The 27,302-nt window shown below is 43.1% G+C and overlaps 1 protein-coding gene across 1 annotated transcript in view; it reads left to right on the top strand.

Annotated features, from left to right (window-relative positions):
* The window catches only part of LOC306919199 (NACHT, LRR and PYD domains-containing protein 3-like), a gene marked incomplete at its 3' end in the record, with an annotated part of 59,516 nt that overhangs the window by 4,336 nt on the left and 27,878 nt on the right, over nucleotides 1-27,302 (top strand). The window contains exons 2-5 of the mRNA XM_079532020.1: nucleotides 806-1,336; nucleotides 1,545-1,714; nucleotides 7,786-8,003; nucleotides 10,892-10,950. Coding sequence (XP_079388146.1) covers nucleotides 814-1,336; nucleotides 1,545-1,714; nucleotides 7,786-8,003; nucleotides 10,892-10,950 — 970 coding nt within the window. The 5' untranslated portion in view covers nucleotides 806-813. The remainder of the gene's footprint in view (nucleotides 1-805; nucleotides 1,337-1,544; nucleotides 1,715-7,785; nucleotides 8,004-10,891; nucleotides 10,951-27,302) is intronic.

Genomic DNA, 27,302 nt, shown 5'->3' with positions numbered 1-27,302 from the left:
CCATTTAAGGGTTGCCCACCTGCCCCTGGCAGCTAAATAAAAAAGTAAGGGTCGCCCACCTGCCCCTTAACCTGACTCCGCCAGATGGGGCAGCAGAGAGTACACTGGGTTTTTTGTGGCCGGGCATCAAGTCTGCCTGAGAGTTCCCAGATGGGAGCAGGAGGGGGGAACCCAGTGTACTATCTGCTGCCCCATCTGGCGGAGTCAGGTTACCTGCCCCTGGCAGCTAAATAAAACACTAAGGGTTGCCCAACTGCCCCTGGCAGCTAAATAAAACACTAAGGGTTGCCCACCTGCCCCTGGCAGCGAAATAAAACACTAAGGGTTGCCCACCTGCCCCTGGCAGCTAAATAAAACACTAAGGGTTGCCCACCTGCCCCTGGCAGCTTAATAAAACACTAAATAACAACCGCAGCAATTCCAAAAATGCTAAATAGCCTTAAGACGAGCTTACTCCTCCTCCGCACCTCGTGTATATGTATTTGATAGGACGAGTATACTCGTCTAAAGCATCAAATGTGTAATATGTATATATGTAATAAATCTGTTTCCACTCCTGTTTTAAGACAGAGAAACAGATTAACAATTAAACGAAATAGAAATAAAAAACTTAAAAAAGGAAGTCTCAATCCTTTCACTTTCTTACTGATTTCCACACGTATCGATGATGCACAGAATATATCAGAATGTTATGTTAGATGGATTTCACCTTGTTATGTTTCTATCGTTACAGATGATCAGATGGCTTACATCATGTTATGTAATATGTTATGATGTTAATCATGTTATGTTTCTATCGTTACAGAGGATCAGATGGCTTCCACCACTTCCACTACATCAACCTCACCACGACCGTGGAAGAGGGCCAGTACCAGATGGAGAGCGCAGTTGGAGAAACTTGTAAACGTTGATGACCGTGAAGTTGTCAAATTTGACCGTTTTGTGATTGGGAAAAATGATGAGTTCCTCATCGGAGAGGGGAATAACGGAACTGAGGTCTACTTGGGGTTAACAAACGATGGCACTGAACTCGCAGTGAAGAAAATGACAAAAAGAAACTTTGAGGCACTGAAAAACGAGCAAAAATTATTACGTCTTCCGAAGCTTGATCATTCCTCGATTGTACAATATGTTGGCTTTGCAGAGGATGATAACTTTGGTTACCTGGCTCTTCAGTTATGTGAATACACCCTGGAACAATACATGTGTGAACACAAGCCTTCTGGAGCGGACAGGAAGCGGCTGGCAGAGCAGGTTCTCCAGAGCTTAAGTGTTCTTCATTGTCAGAATCCTCAGATTCTCCACAGGGATATCAAGCCCCAGAATGTCTTAATTGGTAAGCTACAAAACATTTAAAATAAATACAAATATTAGAATTTAGATAATGCAATCATTATTTGTAGGTTTGCTTGTTTCTTTGGTATTCCAGATTAAAATGTTTTGAGTGAAACAACTTTAGAGTATTGTCAGAAATGTATGCAATATAAGCAGAATGTTTTTGCTCAATCTATAACTCTTATCATCCTACACAATTGTCCTTGCAGATTCTGAAGGCAGGGCAAGACTGGCAGATTTTGGAATCAGCCGCGTTTTGGCGTTTGGAAAAACGTCTCGATACACGAGTGCTGCAGGAACGTCGTGCTGGATGGCCAAGGAGACGTTGGTGAAACGTGCTGAGGATCCTGTCCATTATAAAATAAGCGCTGACATCCAGGTTGGTACGTGCTGAGGATCCTGTCCATTATAAAATAAGCGCTGACATCCAGGTTGGTACGTGCTGAGGATCCTGTCCATTATAAAATAAGCGCTGACATCCAGGTTGGTATTTAATCAATGAGAACAACGTAAATGTTAATTCTTAACCCGGTAAAACGTGACTGCATCTGTGTCATTTTACAGTTCAGCCATACATAGCAACCTAGCTTATCCAGAAAACTCTGTACAAGCTTGTACCTCTGCTATTTTTTTAAATATTTAATGTGGGCGTCCTTGGTACGGAGCTACTCTCTGTGGAACTTTTCATCTCTCCCAAACCTCCCCTTCAATCCAAGGATGCGTTGCCTAGCAACACACTGATTGTTGGGTAGAGAGATTTATTTCTTCTTAAAGGGGAGCTCCAAGGTGTAATGTCCATCTTGAAGCTTGCAGGAATCAGCCATAATTTCCATGAACTTCATATCATCTCTTGACATTTCTTCTTATGACTTCTCATAAAAATCATGGTTGTACTGATTGTGCAGCAACTCCTCCAGATGTGTTATGGAGGTCCTGTTGACAGTAACACTCTCACTCTGCTCACTGTAGCCAGAAAGGGGACCATTAATGAGCCACCCCAATAGGGTCTTAATGGCATATGGCCCATTGCCACAACTTCCCACGGTTCAAGCAATAACTCAACATTGGCTTGAATGCGTGGAAGAACAACCCCATTCAAATATGGCCACTTAAGCCAGCTCCTCTTCTTTAATAATGTTACTGGTGGTTACAGGCATTTTCTTCTGAGTGTAGACCTTGGGCAGGTCATAAAACTGTTCTCCAGTGAGGCTTGAGATTTCCAGGCCCGTCAGCGTATAGCTGGAGACAATTGCCTTTGGGCCCATGGTCAGTAGGCCGATTTTGGTTTACCTTCCATTCAGACCTAAACAAAATACATACATACATGGATGCACCTGGGACGTATCCTCAGTGATGTATCCCAAGGTCATCGGGGTTTCGGGTCTCGCAACATCATACCCCTCACTCAGGTGACCCAGCCGGGGTGATCAAGACTTACGTCCCAGTAGCTACCCTCGATCAGTCCCATTAGGGAAAAACCAGGGCCATACAATCCGTTCCTCCTGAACTACTCTGCCGGGACTGGGAGGTACCATTCTGGTGCGTGGAAGGACTAGGCTCTGTGGGTTGACTCCTGTCCGGGCCCCTCCTACGTCTCACCAGGTCCACTCCTGCTCTCACCAGGTCAGGCCCTGTGCGTTGCACCAGACTCCCAGCACCAGGCACTTTATTCAGGAATGGTGGATTCTCGAGCCGCAACAGTTCCGCAGGCTCCACCTTGCCCTTGGTGGTGCCGCAGGCTCCGCTTGAGGCTTGAATGGCCCTCCTAAAGGCCTCACCGTGGGTTTGTTGGGCTTCTTCCTCACGGAAGACACAGGCTGGGGCGCCAACCCATACGGCTCCCGGGTGCCGTCTAATTTCCGGCTGCCACCCGTCTCTCCGGTGGTCACCAGACTATTCCTGGTTGTCACGTAGTCTATTCCTATGAGTCACTATAAATAGAATAACTAAACAAAATACATACATACATGGATGCACCTGGGACGTATCCTCAGTGATGTATCCCAAGGTCATCGGGGTTTCGGGTCTCGCAACATCATACCTTTTCATCAGGGCCTCTGAAGAAAAGGTGTCGGTACTGCCTGGATCCAAGAATGCATAAGTTTAAATTATTTTGTGTCCCTTGCTGGACTTCACCTGTACAGGTAAGATTGACAGAACGCCATTGCTGTCACCGGCCCCTGTTTGTCCACAAGTTTGCAAAGAGACCTGTGCATTGCTCACTGATGGTTCCTTTGGCTGTTTTGTGTATGTGTTGCTTGCTCTCTCCCTTTGATCAAATTAAATATGAAGAAGACTGGGATGTTTTTTGTTGCACACCTTGCAAGTCAAACGGTCAACACAAAATTTGCTTAAATGTCCAACATGAAGGCAGCCAAAACGGATTCCTTCTTGCTTTATAAAGGTAACCTTGTCCCTGTGTGACTTCTTCTCCATCTGTGGACATTGATCGAGAGTGTGATTTTTAGAACAACATACACAAGTGGTGGTGTTATGAGAAGATGCATTACTTTGCTTAGGACTGTGTGAAGTGGTGGTGTTATGAGAAGATGCATTACTTTGCTTAGGACTGTGTGAAGATCCTTGGTCTTCTACTTCAGGGGTTTCAATAGTAGTGAACCTGGGTTGGCTCTGTTAGGGGTTAGGGGTTAGGGCTTAGGGCTTAGGGGTTAGGGGTTAGGGTTAGGGCTAACCCTAACCCTGTATGTGATTTCATTCTGTTCATCTGCTTTCCTGGGTGGGATTCTGAATGTCCCCAAAGACTGGATCAGACACAATCTTGACCTGGCGCTCAATGAAAGTCACAATATCTGTGAATTGGGGTCTGCGGTAGTGTCTTTCTATTATACCACACGCAGAGACTCTCCACATCTCTCTTAGCTTGTAAGGAAGCTTTGAAATCACAGTTTTCATGTTGGCCGGCATGTCAAGTTCCCTCATATACTGTACCGTCTCCATGGCATTACAACACTGGCGAAGGAAGAGTGAATACGCTTGAAGGGATTTCAGATCTTCAGATTTCAAGTTTTGGATGCCTTGTTTAATTTAGATTTTCTCTCCTTTTGTAGCGAGTAAATTTTCTCAGCTAAGGCCTTTGGTGTTAATTTCACCTTGCGTTTTGTGGCAACCTGTGATTCAACTTCACTGTGAGCACTTTGACCTGTGGTGGTCACATTGGACTGTGTTTCAGCCTCTGTGGACTGTTTTTTTACCCTCTGATGGTTCAACCATTGCATCACCATTTGAGCACGTAACGTAACGTGCACTTCAGCCACGGGGCTCTCTAGCCACGTTTGGCTCAGTTGGACCCAGAACACCATTATCTGAATCCATTATTGCAATTAAACTAACAGTGTAAAATATAAAAACTGTACCTTGTTATTTCACAGTAAAAACCCACAGTTATTCATCACAGTTAAAACCTTAAGACCTTAAAACGTATAGGAGTTGAAAACCATAAAACCACCAATGCATTGGATTTTACCAGAGCGCTTTTGTATGTGAAACCTTTTTGTTTCTTCTTTCTTTCTCAAAGTACCTTTTGTGTGCACACGTTTTTTTTTTATATGGCCATATAGGTTAACCAGCTGGTAGTGCGCTACGTTACCTTTCTGTGTACAGAGGACCGGCCCAATTCAAACTGGGCTAGGCGTCCCAATGCCACGATCAAGCACCGGGGAGTTGTGCTGCTCCAAGCGCTGCGAGGAGGGCGGGCAGCGCGGCTGTCCGCTCACCGGGATGTTCTGGCGGGCAGTGGCTGCGCTGCAGTGCTGGTCCAAACCGTCACGGTGCCGCCGGGCTGGCTGGCTGCTGGTCCGAGCGCTGCGAGGCGGGTGGGCCGGCTGGCTGCTGGTCCATACGCCGTGTCCTTGCGGTGCCTCCGAGCCGAGGCGAGGGTCCTCGCTCACGCCGTGTCTCACCGGCGTGGTCCTGGTCCGTCCAAGTTTCTCAACAATAGAACACAGCGAAACGAATGTCTTTTCAGCAACGATTACGGTCCCGTCCAAACGATCAGCCGTTGCGTTGCGCGTTGAGCACGAAGATCCTCTTCTTCCAATATAAACTCAACGTTCATTAAACTAATATAGTCCGTTTCCAAACGAAGACTGTAGTTTTCGACAATGTGAAGCCTGTACTTCTAGGCTAAACAGCAGGGCAACTGGGTTGAACTTTAAGTTGACGCGTGCAGTAGGGCTGGGCGATATGACGATATATATCGTATAGACGATAGAAAATGTCTATCGTGAAAAATGTTCTCTATCATTTATATCGTTGTGTCGCAAAACAAGCGGTACGGCAGTATTTTACGTCACAGCGCCCAGCCACGCTGTGCTGTTATTTCATAACAAACATGAAGGGAGATGATGGCTGACGAGATTCAGAGCGGAGTAACACTAAAGTAACCGGTCATTCACTGTTATAAATGCAGGTTTCATGTTGGGTCAAATTGATAAACTGCGTGAGCCACGCATCAGACGCAATTGAGCTTGTCCGTCGGGTGCAAACTTCTTCTACTTCTTTCCTCTTACCTTTCTTGTTTTATTGTTCCAAATAAATTATTCCATTTGAAAAGTCCTTAATTCAGCAACAGCTTCCAACAACAACAACAACACAAGACGCTAACTTAAGTTGTGATCATCAAAAAAGGAAAGGAAAAGAAAAACATCCACTCCCATACGCACAGCTGGGCATTGGAGAGTTGACGACGCGGTCGCTTTGTCTCTCACTCTATCGCCTGTAGTCAATTAAACATCGTTAAGCTTCCCAACGTCTTTAACAAACTACACTACAGTGACTACAACTACAACAGAACATTTTGATTCCCTATACAGAGCTTAAAATGAACTGAAACAACTGTGTGGCAGTGAGTGACATGAGGTATTTCTTTTTTCCATAAGACAATTTAATGCAGACACAGGCCTGTACTTCTGTGTCTGAATGGGAAAGTCTTATTTCTTTATTTTTGCTTTTTAATTGTCATAATAGTAATTATTATTATTATTATATATATTTTATTTTGTATTATTTTTGTACTTGCTTTAGGCCTGTCTGTGCATGGGCAGGGCATCAGTATTATATTCATATAATTAGACTGGATATTGTGATTTTACATAATTGTAATTGGCATAAGTTTGATATTGGCATAAGTGTTCTTTTCCTGTTTTGAGTGGTGCAACCACTATAGACGGTTATGTGTGTGTCCGAGCCATTTCCGAGCACGGAAATGGCATAATTATTGTCACCACCAAGTGTCACTGTTGTGCAGCCTAACACACAGACAGAGGCCAGGGAGGAGAGCTAGTACAGTACAGCACAGCACAGTACTCCTGAACAAAAATCAATTTTTTAAATACAAAAATCGGTATCGTAAAAAATATGCTATATCGTGAGTATATCGTTATCGTGATAAAAAAAATTCTATATCGTGATGATATTTTGTCATATCGCCCAGCCCTAGCGTGCAGTGATTAATTAAATATTCAGTCGTTGAATCTCTTTGGGATATGTCAATCCATTTATTGAAAACATCCATAGTCGCAGCAGTAGTATTCAAACGTAAATAAACTGTGTAAACTTACAAACAAACAATAAACTGAACCATCGACCACGCACGGTCAAACTGTGTCGTCTTCCCCTGTCGCACCTGAGGGCCATCACAGTGACAGGTAATGAGCGTTTCCATGACAACCACCCACCATTCTGACTGACTGATCGCCATGACGTCATGATAAAAGAAGGACACATCATTTGGTCATTAATTAGTTTAAATAAACAAAACAAAATAAACAAAAAGCATTTTGGCTCCAACACTGTACATATTATACCCGTATGATCCTGGATGACTATTTCTATGTATGTGATTTATTACCATGTGTTGTTCTTGCTTACTGTAAGTCACTCTGTATTAACCGTTTCCCCGCCAAAAAACGTAGCCTGCGTTATTTGTCGGGAAAACGTGTTTGATTCGATCTAGTGGAAAGGCTACTCACATTAGTTTCGGATGGCTAACTGTTGTTAGCTTAGACATGGGACTGCGCCATCTTGGTTGCGCGTGCATGTTTGTGCGCTTTCAGTCGCTTTAGACTCCAAATGCCCCTCCCGCACGGCATTTCTGGTCAAAACAACGCTTATTGCACGGAGCCTGGCAGTCGTAGTAATGACACCGGCCTGTACTGATCATAATCAAGGCAGAGAACAACATCCGGTCCAGAGTCAACACACACCATTAAGCTGACACAACATCCGGTCGCGGTGTTTTGGATCTTCAAAATAAGGGTTGAACGGGGTGATATCGTGGCATATAGTAATCATTCTTTAATTAATCCCGGCGGGAATTGTGTTGAGAGTCTGATAAATGTCTACATTGTAAATTGTATCCAGTTTTTGTATTCTGTGTGAGAACAATTTAATTAATGGCAAATCTATGATTTGTTTATGTTCATTGTTAAGGTGGCTGGGATGTTGATATATTACATCCTTTCTGGAGGGCATCATCCATTTGGTGATAACTATAAATGCGAAGCCAACATTGACGATGGAGAGTACGATCTGCACCATGTTCAGGATGCGGAAGCCGAGGATCTCGTCGAGTGGATGATCAACGAAGATCCAAAGCAAAGGCCTACCGTGGAGCGATGCTTGGGTCATCCCTTTTGGTCAAATGAGAGGTACGATAGAAACATATGCTAAAGGATTAGATGCTTGGGTCATCCCTTTTGGTCAAATGAGAGGTACGATAGAAACATATGCTAAAGGATTAGATGCTTGGGTCATCCCTTTTGGTCAAATGAGAGGTACGATAGAAACATATGCTAAAGGATTAGATGCTTGGGTCATCCCTTTTGGTCAAATGAGAGGTACGATAGAAACATATGCTAAAGGATTAGATGCTTGGGTCATCCCTTTTGGTCAAATGAGAGGTACGATAGAAACATATGCTAAAGGATTAGATGCTTGGGTCATCCCTTTTGGTCAAATGAGAGGTACGATAGAAACATATGCTAAAGGATTAGATGCTTGGGTCATCCCTTTTGGTCAAATGAGAGGTACGATAGAAACATATGCTAAAGGATTAGATGCTTGGGTCATCCCTTTTGGTCAAATGAGAGGTACGATAGAAACATATGCTAAAGGATTAGATGCTTGGGTCATCCCTTTTGGTCAAATGAGAGGTACGATAGAAACATATGCTAAAGGATTAGTTCACGTTTGGACTTAAAACTGTAGGAAATACTTCATTAATATAGATATACAATGTGTCTCTGTCGTAGTGGCTAAATCTGTCATTAAAGAAATAGGATTTTTTTTAATCAAATATCTGACTTATAATGAAATTGAGTTGATATGTAATATTTTAAGGGTACCTGTTGTATAATCACAAAATTACATTTGAGGGTCGTGCTTTTCCGTCATTAACAATTTTTTTTTTGCAAATTACAATATGTTCGTACCCACCAGCTATGGGACGTTATTTGCTAGATAAGAACATATTTGTAGCTACAAACTATTTATATTGTTATTTTATTGCTGTTCTTAGTTTGAAGTTGAAACTCAACCAAATTTACCACAGAGATAAGGTAGCATAGAGTTATATCTAAACTAAATGGTCAGTACCAGGTCGGGAAGCACCGCATAACAACTTGTAGATCAGCTTATTTTGTCACGTGATTCCTTCACTCCATGGTGAACGTTAACAGTTTCCCAGCTAAGGACGACATCAGACGCTCGTAAAGCTCCTAGGACGACATTGGGCGAGTCCTTCGTTTATAATGTTTAACAATGAATTTTACCGGCTCTTAGCGTCATCGTCACAAGGCAACGCTTCGGTAATTGAATTCACTTGTATTCTGATTCCAGACGTTACGTGAAGAGTGGCCAGTCTGAATGGACACCCCGGCAAGGCAGCAGTGGCTGTATGGAGTGAGAATAGTCTCAAAAGTCTCACAGTAAATATTACAGATTTGTAACTCACAAGTTCAGATTTGCAACTCACGTGAGTGAACTCACAGGTTCACATTTGTGTTTTGTATCCACAAGTTCAGATTTGTGTTTTGTATCTGTATTTCGCATCTGTGTTTTGTATCCGTGTTTCGCATCTGTGTTTTGTATTTGCGTTATGTATTTGTGTTTTGCATCTGTGTTTTGTATCCGTGTTTCGCATCTGTGTTTGAAACACAAATACAAAACACAGATGTGAAACACGGATACAAAACACAGGTGCAAATTACAGATACAAAACACAAATACAAAACACAGACGTGAAACACGGATACAAAACACAAATCTGAACTTGTGGATACAAAAGACAAATGTGAACCTGTGAGTTCACTCACGTGAGTTGCAAATCTGAGCTTGTGAGTTACAAATCTGTGAGACCTTTGAGACTCTTTTGACGTTGGGAGTTAACGAACGTCATCATTGGCTGAGGGAATCTGTCAATCATTCTGATTGACAGATTCCTCGGCCAATCAGATCAGTCCGCCTTCAGCCAATCCTATGGCTCTAACGCCCTGGGGGCACGCTGATCCATAGCTCTAATGCCCTGGGGGCACGCTGTCCATAGCTCTAATGCCCTATGGCGGGGGGCACGCTGGTCCATAGCTCTAATGCCCTATGGCGGGGTGCACGCTGGTCCATAGCTCTAATGCCCTATGGCGGGAGGCACGCTGGTCCATAGCTCTAATGCCCTATGGCGGGGGGCACGCTGGTCCATAGCTCTAATGCCCTATGGCGGGGGGCACGCTGGTCCATAGCTCTAATGCCCTATGGCGGGGGGCACGCTGGTCCATAGCTCTAATGCCCTATGGCGGGGGGCACGCTGGTCCATAGCTCTAATGCCCTATGGACCAGCGTGCCCCCAGGGCGTTAGAGCCATAGGATTGGCTGAAGGCGGACCGATCTGATTGGCCGAGGAATCTGTCAATCAGAATGATTGACAGATTCCCTCAGCCAATGATGACGTTCGTTAACGCCCAACGTCAGAAGAGTCTCAAAGGTCTCACAGATTTGTAACTCACAAGCTCAGATTTGCAACTCACGTGAGTGAACTCACAGGTTCACATTTGTCTTTTGTATCCACAAGTTCAGATTTGTGTTTTGTATCCGTGTTTCGCGTCTGTGTTTTGTATTTGTGTTTTGTATCTGTAATTTGCATCTGTGTTTTGTATTTGTGTTTCAAACACAGATGCGAAACACGGATACAAAACACAGATGCAAATTACAGATAAAAAACACAAATACAAAACACAGATGCAAAACACGGATACAAAACACGGATGCGAAATAAAGATACAAAACACAAATCTGAACTTGTGGATACAAAACACAAATGTGAACCTGTGAGTTCACTCACGTGAGTTGCAAATCTGAATTTGTGAGTTACAAATCTGTAATATTTACTGTGAGACTTTTGAGACTATTCTGACATCAGACGCTCGTAAAGCGCCTAGGACGACATTGGGCGAGTCCTTCGTTTATAATGTTTAACAATGAATTTTAGCGTCATCGTCACAAGGCAACGCTTCGGTAATTGAATTCACTTGTATTTTGATTCCAGACGTTACGTGAAGAGTGGCCAGTCTGAATGGACACCCCGGCAAGGCAGCAGTGGACAAAGTAAGACAGAACACAATTTGTACTTTTTGCATTCAACAGACCATCCTAATAACTTTATTCACCTTCACTAAGATTTATTCACGTTCACATTCAGTTAACTTGTCCTAATAAAAAATTTAAAAAAAATGAAATACAAATGTATACACACAACTATCCACACTATATCCCATAATGATTTTATTTTGCAAATGTATTAAACAAAAATCACACCTGTGTGAAGTGAGGGGCGCTCTTATCTAGGGATGCAACGATACTGATTTTTTTCATTTCCGATCCGAAAAATAAAATAAAATAAAAAATAAACATATGTTAATGCAGCAGCCAAGTGTTGTCTCGCAGGTGTCGTCAGTAGGAGCAATTACTAATTATACCCTCGGCAGAATTAAGGGAGAGAGACCAGGGGCCTTTTCCACAAAACTTGGATTAACTAATCCAGGATTTAAGCCAAAACCAGGCTTGTTAAATCCTGGTCTGTACAGCCTGGTTTATTCCATTCCACTTAAGCCAAGCGAGGCTTAGAATGGGTGGATTTATGGAGCCAGGATCATAAAGCCTGGCTGAATGCAGAGCCTGGCTTCTATTTCATACCTACTGACCGCCAGAGGGCGGTGATTTCATCACCTGGATATACATCGCGCGCACGCGCAGAGGTCGAATATTAATACCAACACTGTCACTCGTGACCCCCTGTGGGCGTGAGCCACCGATATAGGTGCCCAGTTCACAGGGTTCATCCTCTTTCATCTTTTCGCCTTTGAGCGCAGGTCGATTTATTCTATTGAGCTCCGGCTACTAGCCCTTCGAGGCTGTATGGGGGGGCTCTCGACGCCGGTCATGCCTATAAGCCTCGTAACCGTTCGGTTGGGGCTACCTTGCGTCCTCCAGAGGCGGCATGGTTGGTGGCGATAATTTTCCGCCGGGCTCCTGGTCCAACTATTATGTTGGACTTTATTTTCTACAGGTAAGTTGTGTGTTACTTTACTTGCCCGGCGGGCGTGCCTGCTACAGCCTTGCGGTATCTTCGCTTTGCTGTGAGGCGTTACATTGGGTTGGTGACAGTGTTTGTTCGCTGAAATCCAACTTGTATGATTTGTTGAATTGTCGGTGGTGGCAGTGTCCGTCCATCTTCCCGACTAATGCATTAAGGGTTAGCGGTTGTGTGATAAACACTAACTAAGAGCTAAATCTGTATTTAATGTTTCGCGGTGTGCTGTTTGTGTGTCTCGCAGAGGTGTGCTTCGCCTCGACAGCGACCGCAGCGGCGCTTATTTGACTATTAATCAATACTCACGTTGAATGGCCGCACGGTGCTAAAATGAGCAGCAACAGCAATATTTTATGGCGTCGGTAACTATGGGCTCGTAGAAGGTGTGCTTCGCCTCGATAGAGCGACTGCCGCGACGCTAGTCATGTTGAATGACCACTCCTCCCCACGTGTTTTCTGCAGAAGAGTGTGTTTCGCTCTGTCGCAGACGTGCAATCAACCACATATATGTGGAGCTTGGTTGCAACGATGTCTACCAAGAGGAGGTTTGTGTGGTCGTGACGTTAATGAGCACTCCTCCCCAGACGATTTCTGGTTAAGGAACAAACCAAAATGCATGTCAAGTTGTAAACGCAGCTCAGTGCTGACTTGCTAGTTTGTTTTGCTCGTTATATCAAGCAGGAATATGACAATGTTGTCACTGTGTGCAGTGTGCTTAACGTCACAGCTTAACTTAAGTGTATACTGCTATCTGAGATAGGCATAGTGCTTTTATCTCATAGCTTGAGTGTGATCCGCTCAGCTGCTGTTCGGGTAATACTTGTTTGTGCTTGGCAGTATAATTACTAATATAATGGTTCAAGCGTCTATCGCTTTACCATTGCGTGGTTATCAAACTATCTACTTGGCATGGGATCGAGTGCTCTCCCCTATGTCTGCATAGTATTGGTAACATGTACTGATACGTTGAGGTGAAGAAAATGCCAGCAATCGTATGTCCTTTTGCATGATTTTTATTTACCTCTGACGAGAGTGAACAAACTAACGCGTTTCGGCCTGTAAATGGCCTTCCTCAGCGTTATACATGTACATAACATGTACTGATAATCAATATCAATAGGCATATAATGCTGTGCTTATTCCTATTTTGGACTAGTCCTCATTAGCTGCCTTTGCAGCAACTGCCCTGAAGTACTGTAGCTTGAGTGATCATGCTCTTTTGCTGCATTATCACTGACACTGGGGGTGTGTTTCGCTCCATTGCTGTCATACTGTGTGCTTGAGTTGTCTTCGCTCTTCGCCATGTCTACATAGTATTGTTAACATACTGTGTGTACTGATGGTCATTTTCACTAGCACCGAGGGCATGTTCCGCCCCGCCACTATCATATTGTGTACTTGACATAGGCATGAGTGGTCTCCGCTCTTCGCCATGTCTGCATTGTATTAATGACATACTGTGCGTACAGATGATCAGCTTTGGCCGCGTTATCACTGGCATTGAGAGTGTGCTTCGCTCTGCTGCCATTATCTGTAGGTACAGATGACCAATAAGCATAACGCTGTGGCTGACTGGTTCTCGCTGCTTTGGCCGCGTTATCACTGGCATTGAGAGTGTGTTTCGCTCTGCTGCCATTCTCTGAAGGTTACGCAGTAACCATGGTTATAAGAGATATAAGCGAGGAATGCGCGAGTACGTGCTTTTATGCCCTCGTCGAGAGGGCACGTGCTACGTCATGACGCAAAAGAGGCCCATTCCCTTATATACTTAATAGAATGTGAGTGTACTATAAGTACTTCTGTTGTCCACGCCCAAGTTGGGACGCGTCCCATAGCGAACTGCTGAGGGTTAGATCTTCGTATAACCACGACATTGTGTACCTGGTACTCACTACTGCTTTGACATGTGCAGTATACTGTGATTACTTGCTATCATAGCTTGAGTGTACGTCGCTCTGCTGCTGCCAGATATTACCAATATGCTTGGTATTAAAATGGTTGTATATGACAGTCCAAGTGTTTGGCCTTGCCACTATACTATGGCACTACTTGACACTGTAGCTTGAGTGATTCTCGCTCTTTTGCTGCATTATCACTGACACTGGGGGGTGTGTTTCCACAGACAGAATCCCCTGTCACAGTTTAGGGAGAGGGTGCATTCTCACCCGGGTCACCTTCGGCTGCGTAAACTGACCACTGACAATCATGCCTATTGTCCGAACCCTACTTGATTCTTGTGCATCCTGCACCAGGGCGTTGCACGCCAACGCAAGTAAACTGTGGTTTAGTTGAGACAAAGCACCACCATGTTGCTCTGTGTTTTCAATACCTGCCTGTGATATTGGCAGCCTTAACCTCTCCACCAGGAGAGTAATTGTGATTGAGAACTGTTGTGCCCAGTACGGGCCCTGAGAGCCTATTATGTTAGACCTACCACATGCACTTGGTGGTCAGAACGGCTCTTCATTGGCTATGATGGCTCTAATAAAGGTTGCGCTCTCTCTGGACAGCGCCTGTCACACTTTATTGTGGGTATGCCATCAGCCACGCTGACGGGGCGAGCAATCGCCCCCTACCATCTGGTACGAGGTACCACCCTACCAGGTTTGGATGGACTTTGTCCCCAGCCCTTGGATCGGGCCGTTCTCACTCAAATGGCTATCTGCTAGTACCATTTGCCCTCACTGTGACCCTACGGAAGTGAGTAGGTTGTCTTCAGGCCCTGCCCGGTGCCTGAGACTGGGATGCCGATGGGTCTGGGTTTACCATTCACCAATCCCTCTTATGTCTTCAAGGACTTTCTGCCTTTCACGTTGGCTAGCCTATTATTTTTAGTTTGCTCCACAGCCAGGCATGGAGCATTCTAGTACCTGCCTAGCCTATTGTGCCCTGTCCGGGCTCTATGGCACGGCATAGCTGTGATGGCTGGTTGGTTGTTTGTGTCTGATAAAGGGCACAGGAAGGGCTGTGCCTTGATTCAAGAGAGACTAACGCAACACTTAGAGGTACTTTGATTGTTGCGTTGAGGTAGATTTCTTCAGTAGGCCTCAAGGCCTCCCCAGAGGCATTTTGACATGCCAGACCAGGGGGTGGACATCTGTGCTGCAGTGCAGCCAAATGGGCTCCATCTGTTTTGGGCTTTTGCCAAGAGTCAGCCAACCTGACTCTCCCTCACCTTGTGGTGACGGCTGTTTGGCTGTCCATTAGATCTGCAAACCGACCTCGGTAAGCGCAGATTCCTCGTGACCATGTTGGTATGAGTCATCCAGGTGATGAAATCACCGCCCTCTGGCGGTCAGTAGGTATGAAATAGAACGCAAGTTATGTATATAACTATGGTTCTATGAATACCGGATGACCGCCAGAGTTCATTGTCACTCGGAATCCCGACGAAAAGATTTCATGAGGATGAACCCTGTGAACTGGGCACCTATATCGGTGGCTCACGCCCACAGGGGGTCACGAGTGACAGTGTTGGTATTAATATTCGACCTCTGCGCGTGCGCGCGATGTATATCCAGGTGATGAAATCACCGCCCTCTGGCGGTCATCCGGTATTCATAGAACCATAGTTATATACATAACTTGCGTTTTCCTCTCTAGACCCATTTGGTGGAACACAGATTTACAGATCCTTCTTCTTCGTGGGGTATTATGGCCGTTGGCATCCTTAATAGTTGCATTACTGCCCCCTTCTGTATATCTCAGTATCTTTACTAATCTATTCCAGACTTACTGATACAAGGTGTAAAATAATACTAGCCTAGTGGAGGCGTGTATAAACTTAGGGGGGTTGATGCTATTGTGGCGGTCCGCCCCTACTTAATTTATTCACGTCACCTTCATTCACGTCACTTCATTCATCCGTCCCTCTCATCCATTCACAAACCCTGTCAGCCAATCACACCACGTCATTTTCCTCACGTTACCTACCCCGCGTCAGTCGAAGTTAAAGTCAGGAAATCACCCCGCTGTCACGGGGCTCCAGTCAGAGAGCATGAAGAAGGTTGACACAGTTTTGGCATAAATGGTTTATATGAAGTTGAGTTTAGTTGATTGACAGACATGGATGGTGAAATGAATGAATGACTCAATGAATGAATGGTATCTGCAATACAGTAACAGAAATACATGGGAATATTAGGGAAATTAATGACAAATGAGTACAGCTGGTTCTTTGCTAAATTGTGTAAATGAATAGGAACATGTCTAGTTAATTTAGCACACACTATGCACCACATACAAAATACATTAAATGACTGTCAAGTTATCAAGTGAACACTGCACAAAGTACATGCTTATGGTAAATAATGCTTTTGCTTTTAAAGCTTAGCTCAAAGCCTCATGAACTAATGGAAATAAGCATGTTAACCCATTTGCTCACTGTGAGCCATTTACTGAAAGCAGAAGGCTAGTTTAAGATGCTAATAACCACAAGGTAATTCCTGTTAGCTTAGCCACAGAAATTAGCATATGAATTAATGCCCAAAAACGAACTTTTTAGACAACATGTAGATGACATCCAAAGGATGCTTATAATATGGACAACATTTTTAAAAACACACAAGGACGCACTAGTCTGCCCCATTGTCCACTTGATACATCTATCAATTAATCAATGCATTTTTCCAAGTGCCTGGAAAAAAGCCATTGTAACACCCATTTTTAAGGCTGGGGACCAAACAAATGTGGCTAACTATAGACCAATCAGCATCCTACCTGTTGTGTCCAAAGTGGCTGAGAAATGGGTGGCCCAACAACTAACCGCTCATTTGAACTCGGACCACAATCCTCTGAACCCACTGCAGTTCGGTTTCCGCTCCAATCACTCAACAGAAACAGCTAACTGTTACTTTTTGGAAAATGTAAAGTCAAAGTTAGATGCAGGTGGCATAGTGGGCTCCGTATTTCTGGACCTTAAAAAGGCCTTTGATACGGTGAACCATCAGGTACTTTTGTCAAAGCTCTCTTTATTTAACTTTTCTACTGAAGCAGTCAAATGGATGAGTTCCTATTTAACAGACAGGAACCAAAGTGTCCGTATTGGTAACACTCAGTCATCTTATCTCAACTGCAACATTGGAGTTCCTCAGGGATCAATACTGGGACCGATCTTGTTTAGTTTATATATAAATGATCTGCCTTCTGTTTGTCCAACTGTCTCCATACAGATGTACGCTGATGACACAGTTATTTATATACATGCTAAAAATAAACAACTAGCAGCAGACAAATTAACTGCAGCCATGGTCCATGTATCTGACTGGCTGAGGAACTCATGTTTGCATCTGAACACAAAAAAAACTGTTGGTATGTTCTTCTCACGTAACTCCACTGACCCTGACATTGATATTCTTATCGAGGGTAACAGCATTCAGGTAGTATCAGAATTTAAATATCTTGGAATCACACTAGACTCAAACTTGACATTAAAAAAACAGATTAAAAATGTAGCCAATAAAATCAAATTCAATCTATCTAACTTCAGACACATAAGACCATATCTCACAACAGACGCCGCTAAACTCTTCATGCATGCTACGATTTTTTCACACATAACATACTGTTTCACAACCTGGTCACAGACAAATCAGACAACGTTAAAACCCATAGAATCACTTTATAAACAGACATTAAAAACCCTGGACCAAAAGCCCAACCGTTACCACCATTGCCATATAGTTCAAAAGTACAATTTATTTACTTTTGACAGCTTCAAACATTTTTCAGATGCTTGTCTCATTTTTAAAATCTTAAATGGACTTGCACCTCCACCACTGAAACAGTACATATATCGAAGGGACAGTGGTGATAGAACAACAAGGGCAACTACCAGAGGAGACTGTGAAGTGCCAATCAAACGTAGTGTGTTTGGTAAAAGAGTCTTCTCTGTTAGAGCCTCCCATCACTGGAACAGTCTCCCTACAGAAATAAGAGAGACCTCCAACTATTTGACCTTCAAATTTAACCTGAAGAGGTGGCTAAAAACAAATCAAGTCTGTAATCATGAGTAACTATCAGCACTATTTAGTTTTCATCACCGGTGTCATTTTTCCACTTCACAGTTGTTCTGTCCCCTGTACCATGTTGATCTGTTCCTGTATTGTTTTGTGTTTTTGTATGGACATAGTGGTGGGTGCTGGCACATGCACACATGGCATCAACGCATGGTGTGTGTGCTGGCACACTATACATTCTGTCCTTCTTTTATCTGTATTGTACTATATGTGTCATTGTATGTTTAGTTTTACTACCATTTTAAGAGCCTGCTCAGGGACTACAGATGAAAATTAGCTTATGGCTAACTCTGGCACATTTACATGAAAGTGAAAACTGAAATGTTGATTAATGAGCATTGTCCCTGTCAAATAAATACATAAATAAATAATAAATAATGACATCTTTCACAATGAACTGTTACAACATGAATTTATATTGTACTTTATACACAAATAATTGCCTTACTTCCTCAAGAACACATTCTGTTGGTCAGGTTAGTCTGTGCAGCTGCAGTTTAGAACTGCACAGTCACAAAACTGGGGTCCTGTTGCATTAGGGAGTGCCCCAACAGATGCCTGAGCTAGAGTTGAAAACTGGGTCCTATAGAATGACTAGAGGTTGCCCAAAAAAGGCCTGTACAAAATAAGGCAAATAAATTAAGCTATGGGGAATTTTCTACACAAGGACTTAAGCTTCTAAAATAAATACTGCTGCTGTAATTAAAGAGAGAAAACACTCTCAATAGTGGATAGACTGAATGATTAACTACCCCAAAAATATAGTCTACATTTTACCACTACTCTTAACTTAAAACTTCATAATGAAATCATCATAATAAATGTAATAGAATTCTTAATATTGTAAGCATAATGATATTGTAGCATCGTGATATTTGGCCATAACTCCCTCCTCTGGGGAAGGGGGTTGTTGCCCAGACAGGGGCCAGACTGGTGAACCGTGGGTCATGGGTTCAATAGTGGGTGAAATGTTACAATGGTAATATGTTGTAAAACAATGAGTAATGGTAATAGTAATGTTTTCACCTACCAAAAAAAAAATATTTTTGAGTGGTGTAAACCACTCCTACAACTGGCTTTGTTAGTTTACGTGTCTGTCCGTACCTGTGTCTGTCCGTACCGTGAGCATGGTTGCTATGGTCACCCAGTTCACACAGGTGTGATTTCATTACGTCAGACATTACGTCAGACCACAGCTGATCAGTCTATATAAGACCTTACACCACTCAGTTCATACGGGTGTGATTTTTTCTTTACCACTTGCACCACAGCAAACCTATTCTGGGGGAACATTCACCAAAAGCAGGTGATCTACAAGCTCACAAACTGTCATGATGAGGTTGTGCAGCCTATATATTTTGGTTCTTTGATTTGGTATATAGTGCTAAAATTAGTCCTTTAATGCAGACCGAATCAAACAAGGCAACATAAACCCATAATAAGTGTGGCAAAAGTCATTGGTTTGTGATCAGATTGACTGCTTAACACATTGATTGCTACAGAATCTAGCCAGGCCTGTTCTTCTGGTGCTATAGGCTTAACATTGAAGGAAGGACACTGTTCGGGGGGGCACTCTTATAGCGAGAATCACACGCATACATCAAAAGAAAGCTGAACTTGTCCACTTCAATTTAAAAAATACATTTTGATTTTACCATCTTCCATTCTGGAGATATTGACCTTTTGAAACAGAAGACTCTGCTATCATAAGGAACTAAATTCTACTGTAATAATAAAAATCACACCCCTGCGAAGTGAGCGGTGCAACTCTGTTCTCTACTTATTCACTACAGCTCGCTATATACGGTCTAGACTATAATTACGCATAACATAGTTTGTAATAATTTGAAATGTCAGGTTGTTGTGCCGTGATTCCCATCATCATATAATATATTCCTATAATATGCATTTATATGTATATAGGCAAACCTGTTCAAGTAGAGAAATGTACATGTATACAAATTAATAATGCAAAGAATCATTTTTATTTACAAACAAACATGGAAACCAGCTGCTGTCATAAAGCTTCATGTCCAGTGTCCACGGTACTGTCCCGTTGCAGATGGAAATCTTCTGGATCAGGCCGGTAGACAAAAGATGTCCCTATTTGACAAAAGACTTGATTAGAACCGTAGACGTGGTCTGGAATATTCAACTAAAAATGTATTTCATTCATAAAACGAGCAACTTGTAGGCTATTTAGCTTCCATGTAGGTCAAGTTTGTTGAATGAATAAATATATAATCCATACATGCATGCTCGCGTGACATAACTATCACAGATATTCCCATTTGATTCTGTTATTAGGTTATATTATCAAACTGATGCACTCATCATGCAGGACGCGTGCTGCTCCACCAGGCACCATGTATAATGGTTTTGGTTTAGCTAGCCAAGCTACAGCTATGCTAATGTAGCATCCGAAGCAGCAGCAACACAGTCATAAATGTAGCACCGTATGACAGTATAGCCTAGCCTGGCTTGTTCAGCCTCATATTGTGGATTTACTGAAGCTTCCTCCCTGAAGAATCCTTCTCGGGAGTGAATCCACAATATGAGGCAGCTGGCCAAGCCAGGCTACGTATAGCATAGCATACACAGCGAACTTTACTTACACATGAAAACACCGCAGGCAGGAGTCCGAACACAAGGCATGAAGCGAGCTGTAGGCCAAACATTGAAAGACCTGGTGGGACTTCAGACAAGACAAAAAGGGTTGGGTTTACCCGCCAACCTATAGGAGAGAAGGTCCGTTTGTTACGCTACACTGGGCGGTCTTTTCACACTTGTATGTTTTTTGACTGCACAGTGCACAGTCACGGACTCACAGAAGAGGAAAGAGGCACTTTCGGAACGAAAAGGATTTTAAAGTAGTTTGGTCTGGTACAGTAAGCAATTCAACAGGAAAATAGAATCCCTGCCCGTCGTGGCCGAACAGAACATTAAAACAAACGTTATAATTCAACGTGCATGCATTTTGTCATTCACTCCTAACCTAGCTCTGGTCCATAGCCTAATGCTTCTATGATTCTGCATTGGCATAATCATAGAAGCATTTTAGGCTATGGACCAGAGCTACTCCTAACCTAGAAACAGTACAGTAAGATATCAAAAGAGATTGCATGCAAGCCATCAAATACTTCAGGTGTTACGTCGAGTCGTCGACTCCGTGAAGTTTGGGATCTCTCGTTCCCCCTCGCATCAATTTGTTAATCCACCCGACCCATAATCAATAATCCGCCTGACCACAGACCAAATATAAAAGGACATCAGTGCTTTACACAGAGGATGCGACATTAGGCTATAAATGAAGTAAGCATACTTTAAACCACCCCATATGCTTTGGTAGTTGTATAACAAAGTTAATATGAATGCCATGTTCATGGAGATGACTGGAGATTATGATCATAGCCTAGTAATTTAAATGTAAAGTCGGCTATGCATGACTATTATATTTCTAAATAAATTGCCACTGCTCCAAAACCTAGACTCTAGAGCTAATCATTTTGGGCATATAAACAATACTTTGAGAGAAATGTAGCCAGGTCTGATAATGATGTAATTGTACCATGTTGGCTCTATGCCCAAGTCATGTAGCCTATAGGCCTACTGTACTACTAGAAGACTTTTTTTTGATTGTTTATTTATTTCCGTGTCCTGCACACATTCTGCCCAACCCTCATGGATTTATAAGACACTTTTTCACAATTGCATTTACAGCATGTTTACATAATTCATTACATTACAACTCAGATTTATACAGAGTACGGTCTTCTTTCCCAAGCTTGACAAATACAATCTGCCATGTTTCTGCATATAATGTCACAATATGAAGCAGAGATCAGTTCTCTCAAAATACAAACCCTGTTGCAGTGATTCATTCATTGACGTTTTGATATGTGTACATATAGGCCCATCTGTCAAAATGCCTAAAAGATCAAGAGCACATACAGTACATTTTGGAACCTCTCACTAATGAAAGCCAGCAGCTATGATTCAAACTGTCAGTGGTAATATGCACATTAGCTTAGTGGTTCCCACAGTGGGGTTCGGGGACCCCCAAGGGGCCCTTGAGTGTTACAGGGGGTCCCCAGCTAAATAATAATTAGGAACCAAATGTATTCAGTGTACAAATGGAACCAAATGGACCCATTTGTACACCGAGTTAAGTTAACTTTGGGGTCCCAGAGATAGAAATGCCATTAAATGGCCGACCGTAGCCTAATTCAGGTCAAACTTTATGGGGGTCCACAGGCTGAGTGTCAAGGTGTACTGTAGGCTACATTACTTCAGATCATTTTCCAAATATATTACAAAACATTAAAATTGAGGTGCCCAGTGGCAATGCCAATGGGTGGCACTCATTAGTGCCCACTCTTCTGGATCCCGGTCAATAGAGTAGGTACTTTGAATACAACAGAACTTGACTTTATCATATCAAAGCGATCAGGCATCTCCACCAGACTCCATGCAATAAAATACAAATGCTGATTGTTTGAGCGATTCATTCATTGAGGTTTTGGAGGTGTACATATAGGCCCATCTGTCAAAAGTACTAAAAGATGAAGAGCACATATAACACTGCACATATACAGTACATTTTGGAACCTCTCAATGACAGCCAGCAGCTATGATTCCAACTGTCAGTCATGTGACAGTGATAATGCACATTAGCCCAGTGGTTCCCACAGTGGGGTCTGGGGACCCCCAAGGGGTCCTTGAGTGTTCCAGGGGGTCCCCAGCTATATAATAATTAGGAACCAAATTTACCTTTTGGGTCTGTAACTCAAGAGTGTACAAATCCAATTTGTATTGTAAGTTAAGTTAACTGAATTTACAATAGGCCTATACATTGGGGTCCCAGAGAGAAATGCCACAATGGGCCCAATGCATATAATTTCTAATGGGGGTCCACAGGCCAATGAGTGTCAATTTGTACTGTAGGCTATTACTTGAGATCATTTTATATATATATATATATATATATATATATATATATATATATATATATATATATATGTGTACCCCCCTCGCAAGATCCTCCTCCTGGAGAAACAGGAGGGGAGGGGGGAATCAAATGTCCGAGCCGAGGTGGAAAGCCTGGTTTCGATGTGTAAGTTACATCTTTGTCAGGTCATTCGTCAGACCTGACGAAGATGTAACTTACACATCGAAACGTTGTCACTTTTTACTTGCACCCTGTTGTAATAAACTAAGGGCCTAAATCGTCTGAGCTGCTCCAGTGCCTTCAATATTTAAATGTTTTAACCCATTCTGGACGGGAACCCCATTTGGTGTTTTAAGCATTACGTTATACTTTAGCTATTGAAAAATAGCACATCTACAAGCTTGTAGATCTGCTATTTTTTAAAGATCGTGTCTCAAATCTTTTAATAAGCTTTCAGAGCGAACGCTTTTAACTCAAATCACCTGTGGGGTCCCTGGAACAACATATTTTCAGATGGGGTCGGCGGCCAATTACATATAGTTGTTGGGGTCCTTGACATGAAAAACGTTGAGAACCGCTGACATAGAAACATTTCTGAAAACTGTCAGGATTTAGAAAACATTTGTAGAATCGTCCTCAGGTCTAAATGGATTAATACTGTATGTAATTATAAAGAATAAGGCATTTGGTGCATGGTGTTAGCTGGCTTTCTTCCTGATGCGTAGCAGTCACATGCGATGGCCCAATTGTGGTCCATCTCCCATCTCTCCTGCATCAGCTCCTGCTGGGAGAGGTTTTTTCATTTAAAATTAAGCATTCAAAAAAGTTACATGAAGTCCCCGCCCTCACATTTATACATCAGTGGTTCCCAGTGTTGATTCCGTCGACTAAAACTAAGACGAACAATGTTCGAACAATGTTCGTCTTAGCCCACAACGCGTCGCTGCGACGCGTTGTGGGCTTGTAGATCAGCTATTTTTTAGTGTAAAAACAGTCATTACGACGGCATCAAGGCACAGCCTAAACACATTTTGTTCGACTAAATCAACTGTAGATGTAGGTGACTAAAATGTGACTAAAACTAAATGAAAACTATTCAAGGGACTATGACTAAAACTAAAATCTAAATTTGCTGTCAAAAACAACACCGGTGGTTCCCAAAGTGGGGTCCTTGAGGGAGTTCCAGGGGGTCCGCAGCTATCTTGGAACCAAATGGACCCTTATAGGGTCTGTAACTCTGAGTGTACAAATGGAACTTTGGCCCCTAGCCTCAGTTGGACATATTTGATTTCGATGTGGTGACAAATTAAACATAATGTTGATCTGGCACACTATCAAGGAAATTAAAACATGGCTCTTTAATGTAAAAAAAGGTTGCCGTCGTCAGCCGGATTTGCCTACTGTCTCCAACCAGGAGGTCTCAGGTGATCCAAGTCAGTGGTTCTCAAACTGTGGGTCCACACATCATGTTTGGGAGGGGTCCCCACTCCCCAGGTCACGGTGACAGTAAAGTGATGATTTAAGGACTTTCAAGACCTTTGTAATACCTGCAAAAAGAAAAAAAAGACCATTACTGCATTATGCCCGTAGCCTTCTTCGACCTTACAGGCGTATGCAAAGGCTCAACTTATGTAACTTAGATAGCATTTTATGTAGATTTATTACATGGCTTGGTTGAATGCTTGATTCTGATTGGTCAATCGCTTAATTCAGCGGTGAGTTATCTCATGATAATGACCGCTCCGCTGTATAATGACCGCTGCCTAATCAAACCCTCTGAGCACCACCAGCTGCGCGGCTGCGCCCGCTTGATTTACTGCCGTTTCCAACATAACAGCCATGTAAACACACACACTACTGACACACAATGTAATTTACAGCTAAACATTGCTCTTAAAAATGTTTTTGAAAACATTTGAGCGAGAAATAGACGAAGCAGCTGGACCCGAAAATGGATTCTATTTGATCAACTCACTTCCTTGTTTTCCGACAGTGCTTCAGCCCTGCAGCTGGGCAGACGCAGCCAGCGCGAAGTTATGGAATACTTTTTTTGTTGTGTTTTGGATCAATGGATTAATTTATGTTAGTTAGCCATGTAATAAGCGGGATAATATCTGGCTAGGTGGTCATTGTCGGGATATAATTCACCTTCAGGGAGTGTAACCACCTCGGCTTCGCCTCGGTGGTTAAACTCCCTGTCGGTGAATTATCTCCCGACAATGACCACCTAGCCAGATATTATCCCTTACATAGCACCCTATTGTACACGTTTCATTATATAGATATTCCACTGAGGTTCTTAGCATAGCGTATGTATGATTCTTGATGACTATTTTATCATTCATTTGATATATTACCATGTTTGATTATTGCTTACTGTAAATTTCTCTGGATTAAGAGCATCTGCTAAATGCCTAAATTGTATATTGTAAAGATAATCAACAAAGTATAGGCCTACTATAAAACGAAATTAATAGTTGTTGGGTTTCCTTGACATGAAAAGGTGTGAGAACCGCTGCTTTACAGTATGCATGTGGTACATGCATTACATTTACAGATAAGGAGGAGGCTGCAGCTAGTACCTCTTGACACCCACCCACGGACCCCCATTTGAAAAGATAAGCCAGTTACCCCATGAGTTGTTTTTTCTTTTTTACTGATCTAGCAGTGAGTGATTTAACTATTCTCATTTCAAGGACCCACGTACAGTTTGCCATGCATTATGCTACAATAAATATCATTTCGTTCCATTTATACACTCTCTGAGTAACAGAACAATACGGGTCCATTTGGTTCCTAACTATTACTAATAGCCTATCATTCACCTGGGGACCCCCTTTAGTGAGGGGTGCGTTAAAACGAGAGGATTAAGGTTGGTGAGGGGTGCGTTAAAACGATAGGATTAAGGTTGGTGAGGGGTGCGTTAAAACGAGAGGATTAAGGTTGGTGAGGGGTGCGTTAAAACGATAGGATTAAGGTTGGTGAGGGGTGCGTTAAAACGATAGGATTAAGGTTGGTGAGGGGTGCGTTAAAACGATAGGATTAAGGTTGGTGAGGGGTGCGTTAAAACGATAGGATTAAGGTTGGTGAGGGGTGCGTTAAAACGAGAGGATTAAGGTTGGTGAGGGGTGCGTTAAAACGAGAGGATTAAGGTTGGTGAGGGGTGCGTTAAAACGAGAGGATTAAGGTTGGTGAGGGGTGCGTTAAAACGAGAGGATTAAGGTTGGTGAGGGGTGCGTTAAAACGAGAGGATTAAGGTTGGTGAGGGGTGCGTTAAAACGAGAGGATTAAGGTTGGTGAGGGGTGCGTTAAAACGAGAGGATTAAGGTTGGTGAGGGGTACGTTAAAACGAGAGGATTAAGGTTGGTTAGGGGTGCGTTAAAACCACCGGATTAAGGTTGGTGAGGGGTGCGTTAAAACGATAGGATTAAGGTTGGTGAGGGGTGTGTTAAAACGAGCGGATTAAGGTTGGTGAGGGGTGCGTTAAAACGAGAGGATTAAGGTTGGTGAGGGGTGCGTTAAAACGAGAGGATTAAGGTTGGTTAGGGGTGCGTTAAAACCACCGGATTAAGGTTGGTGAGGGGTGTGTTAAAACGAGCGGATTAAGGTTGGTGAGGGGTGTGTTAAAACGAGCGGATTAAGGTTGGTGAGGGGTGCGTTAAAACGAGAGGATTAAGGTTGGTGAGGGGTGTGTTAAAACGAGCGGATTAAGGTTGGTGAGGGGTGCGTTAAAACGAGCGGATTAAGGTTGGTGAGGGGTGCGTTAAAACGAGAAGATTAAGGTTGGTGAGGGGTGCGTTAAAACGAGAGGATTAAGGTTGGTGAGGGGTGCGTTAAAACGAGAGGATTAAGGTTGGTGAGGGGTGCGTTAAAACGAGATGATTAAGGTTGGTGAGGGGTGCGTTAAAACGAGAGGATTAACCTGTGCGTTTTTTGACGCACGCGACGGAGACGCAACGCGTCCGGTGGAGCCCTGGCGTAAGAACAGATCATGTGTCAGACGGCCCACCGCGGTCCTGTCGCTAGTCGCGGTAGAATTAATCATACCTCCCGTTGTTGTCGATCGCCTCAGGGGTGTTTTGGCTACATTTAGCTGCTTCAGCCACATCCGGGATAACATCCGGTCCGTCGCTAAATGTGCTCCGCTGCTATAATTTATTTAATGGATTAAATAACCCCGGGCGTTCAGGGTGTTCATAGTAGTAGTGCAGGCATGCGGGCAGATCATTGGAAAATATGCTAGGCAAAGCAAGGTCATGATACAACTCATGACTTTGAACCTTTTCTTATGTTGGTGGTGGAACTGGCTATGGTACATTTAATGTCAGGAGGAAACGGATATTATTATTGCTACTATTATTACTGTTTCACCTAGCCATGAAAACCTGAACTAGGAGGAGTT

Source organism: Electrona antarctica (assembly GCF_951216825.1).
Source record: "Electrona antarctica genome assembly, contig: scaffold_51, whole genome shotgun sequence".
NCBI lineage: Eukaryota > Metazoa > Chordata > Actinopteri > Myctophiformes > Myctophidae > Electrona > Electrona antarctica.
This window is presented reverse-complemented; position numbering and strand designations above follow the sequence as displayed.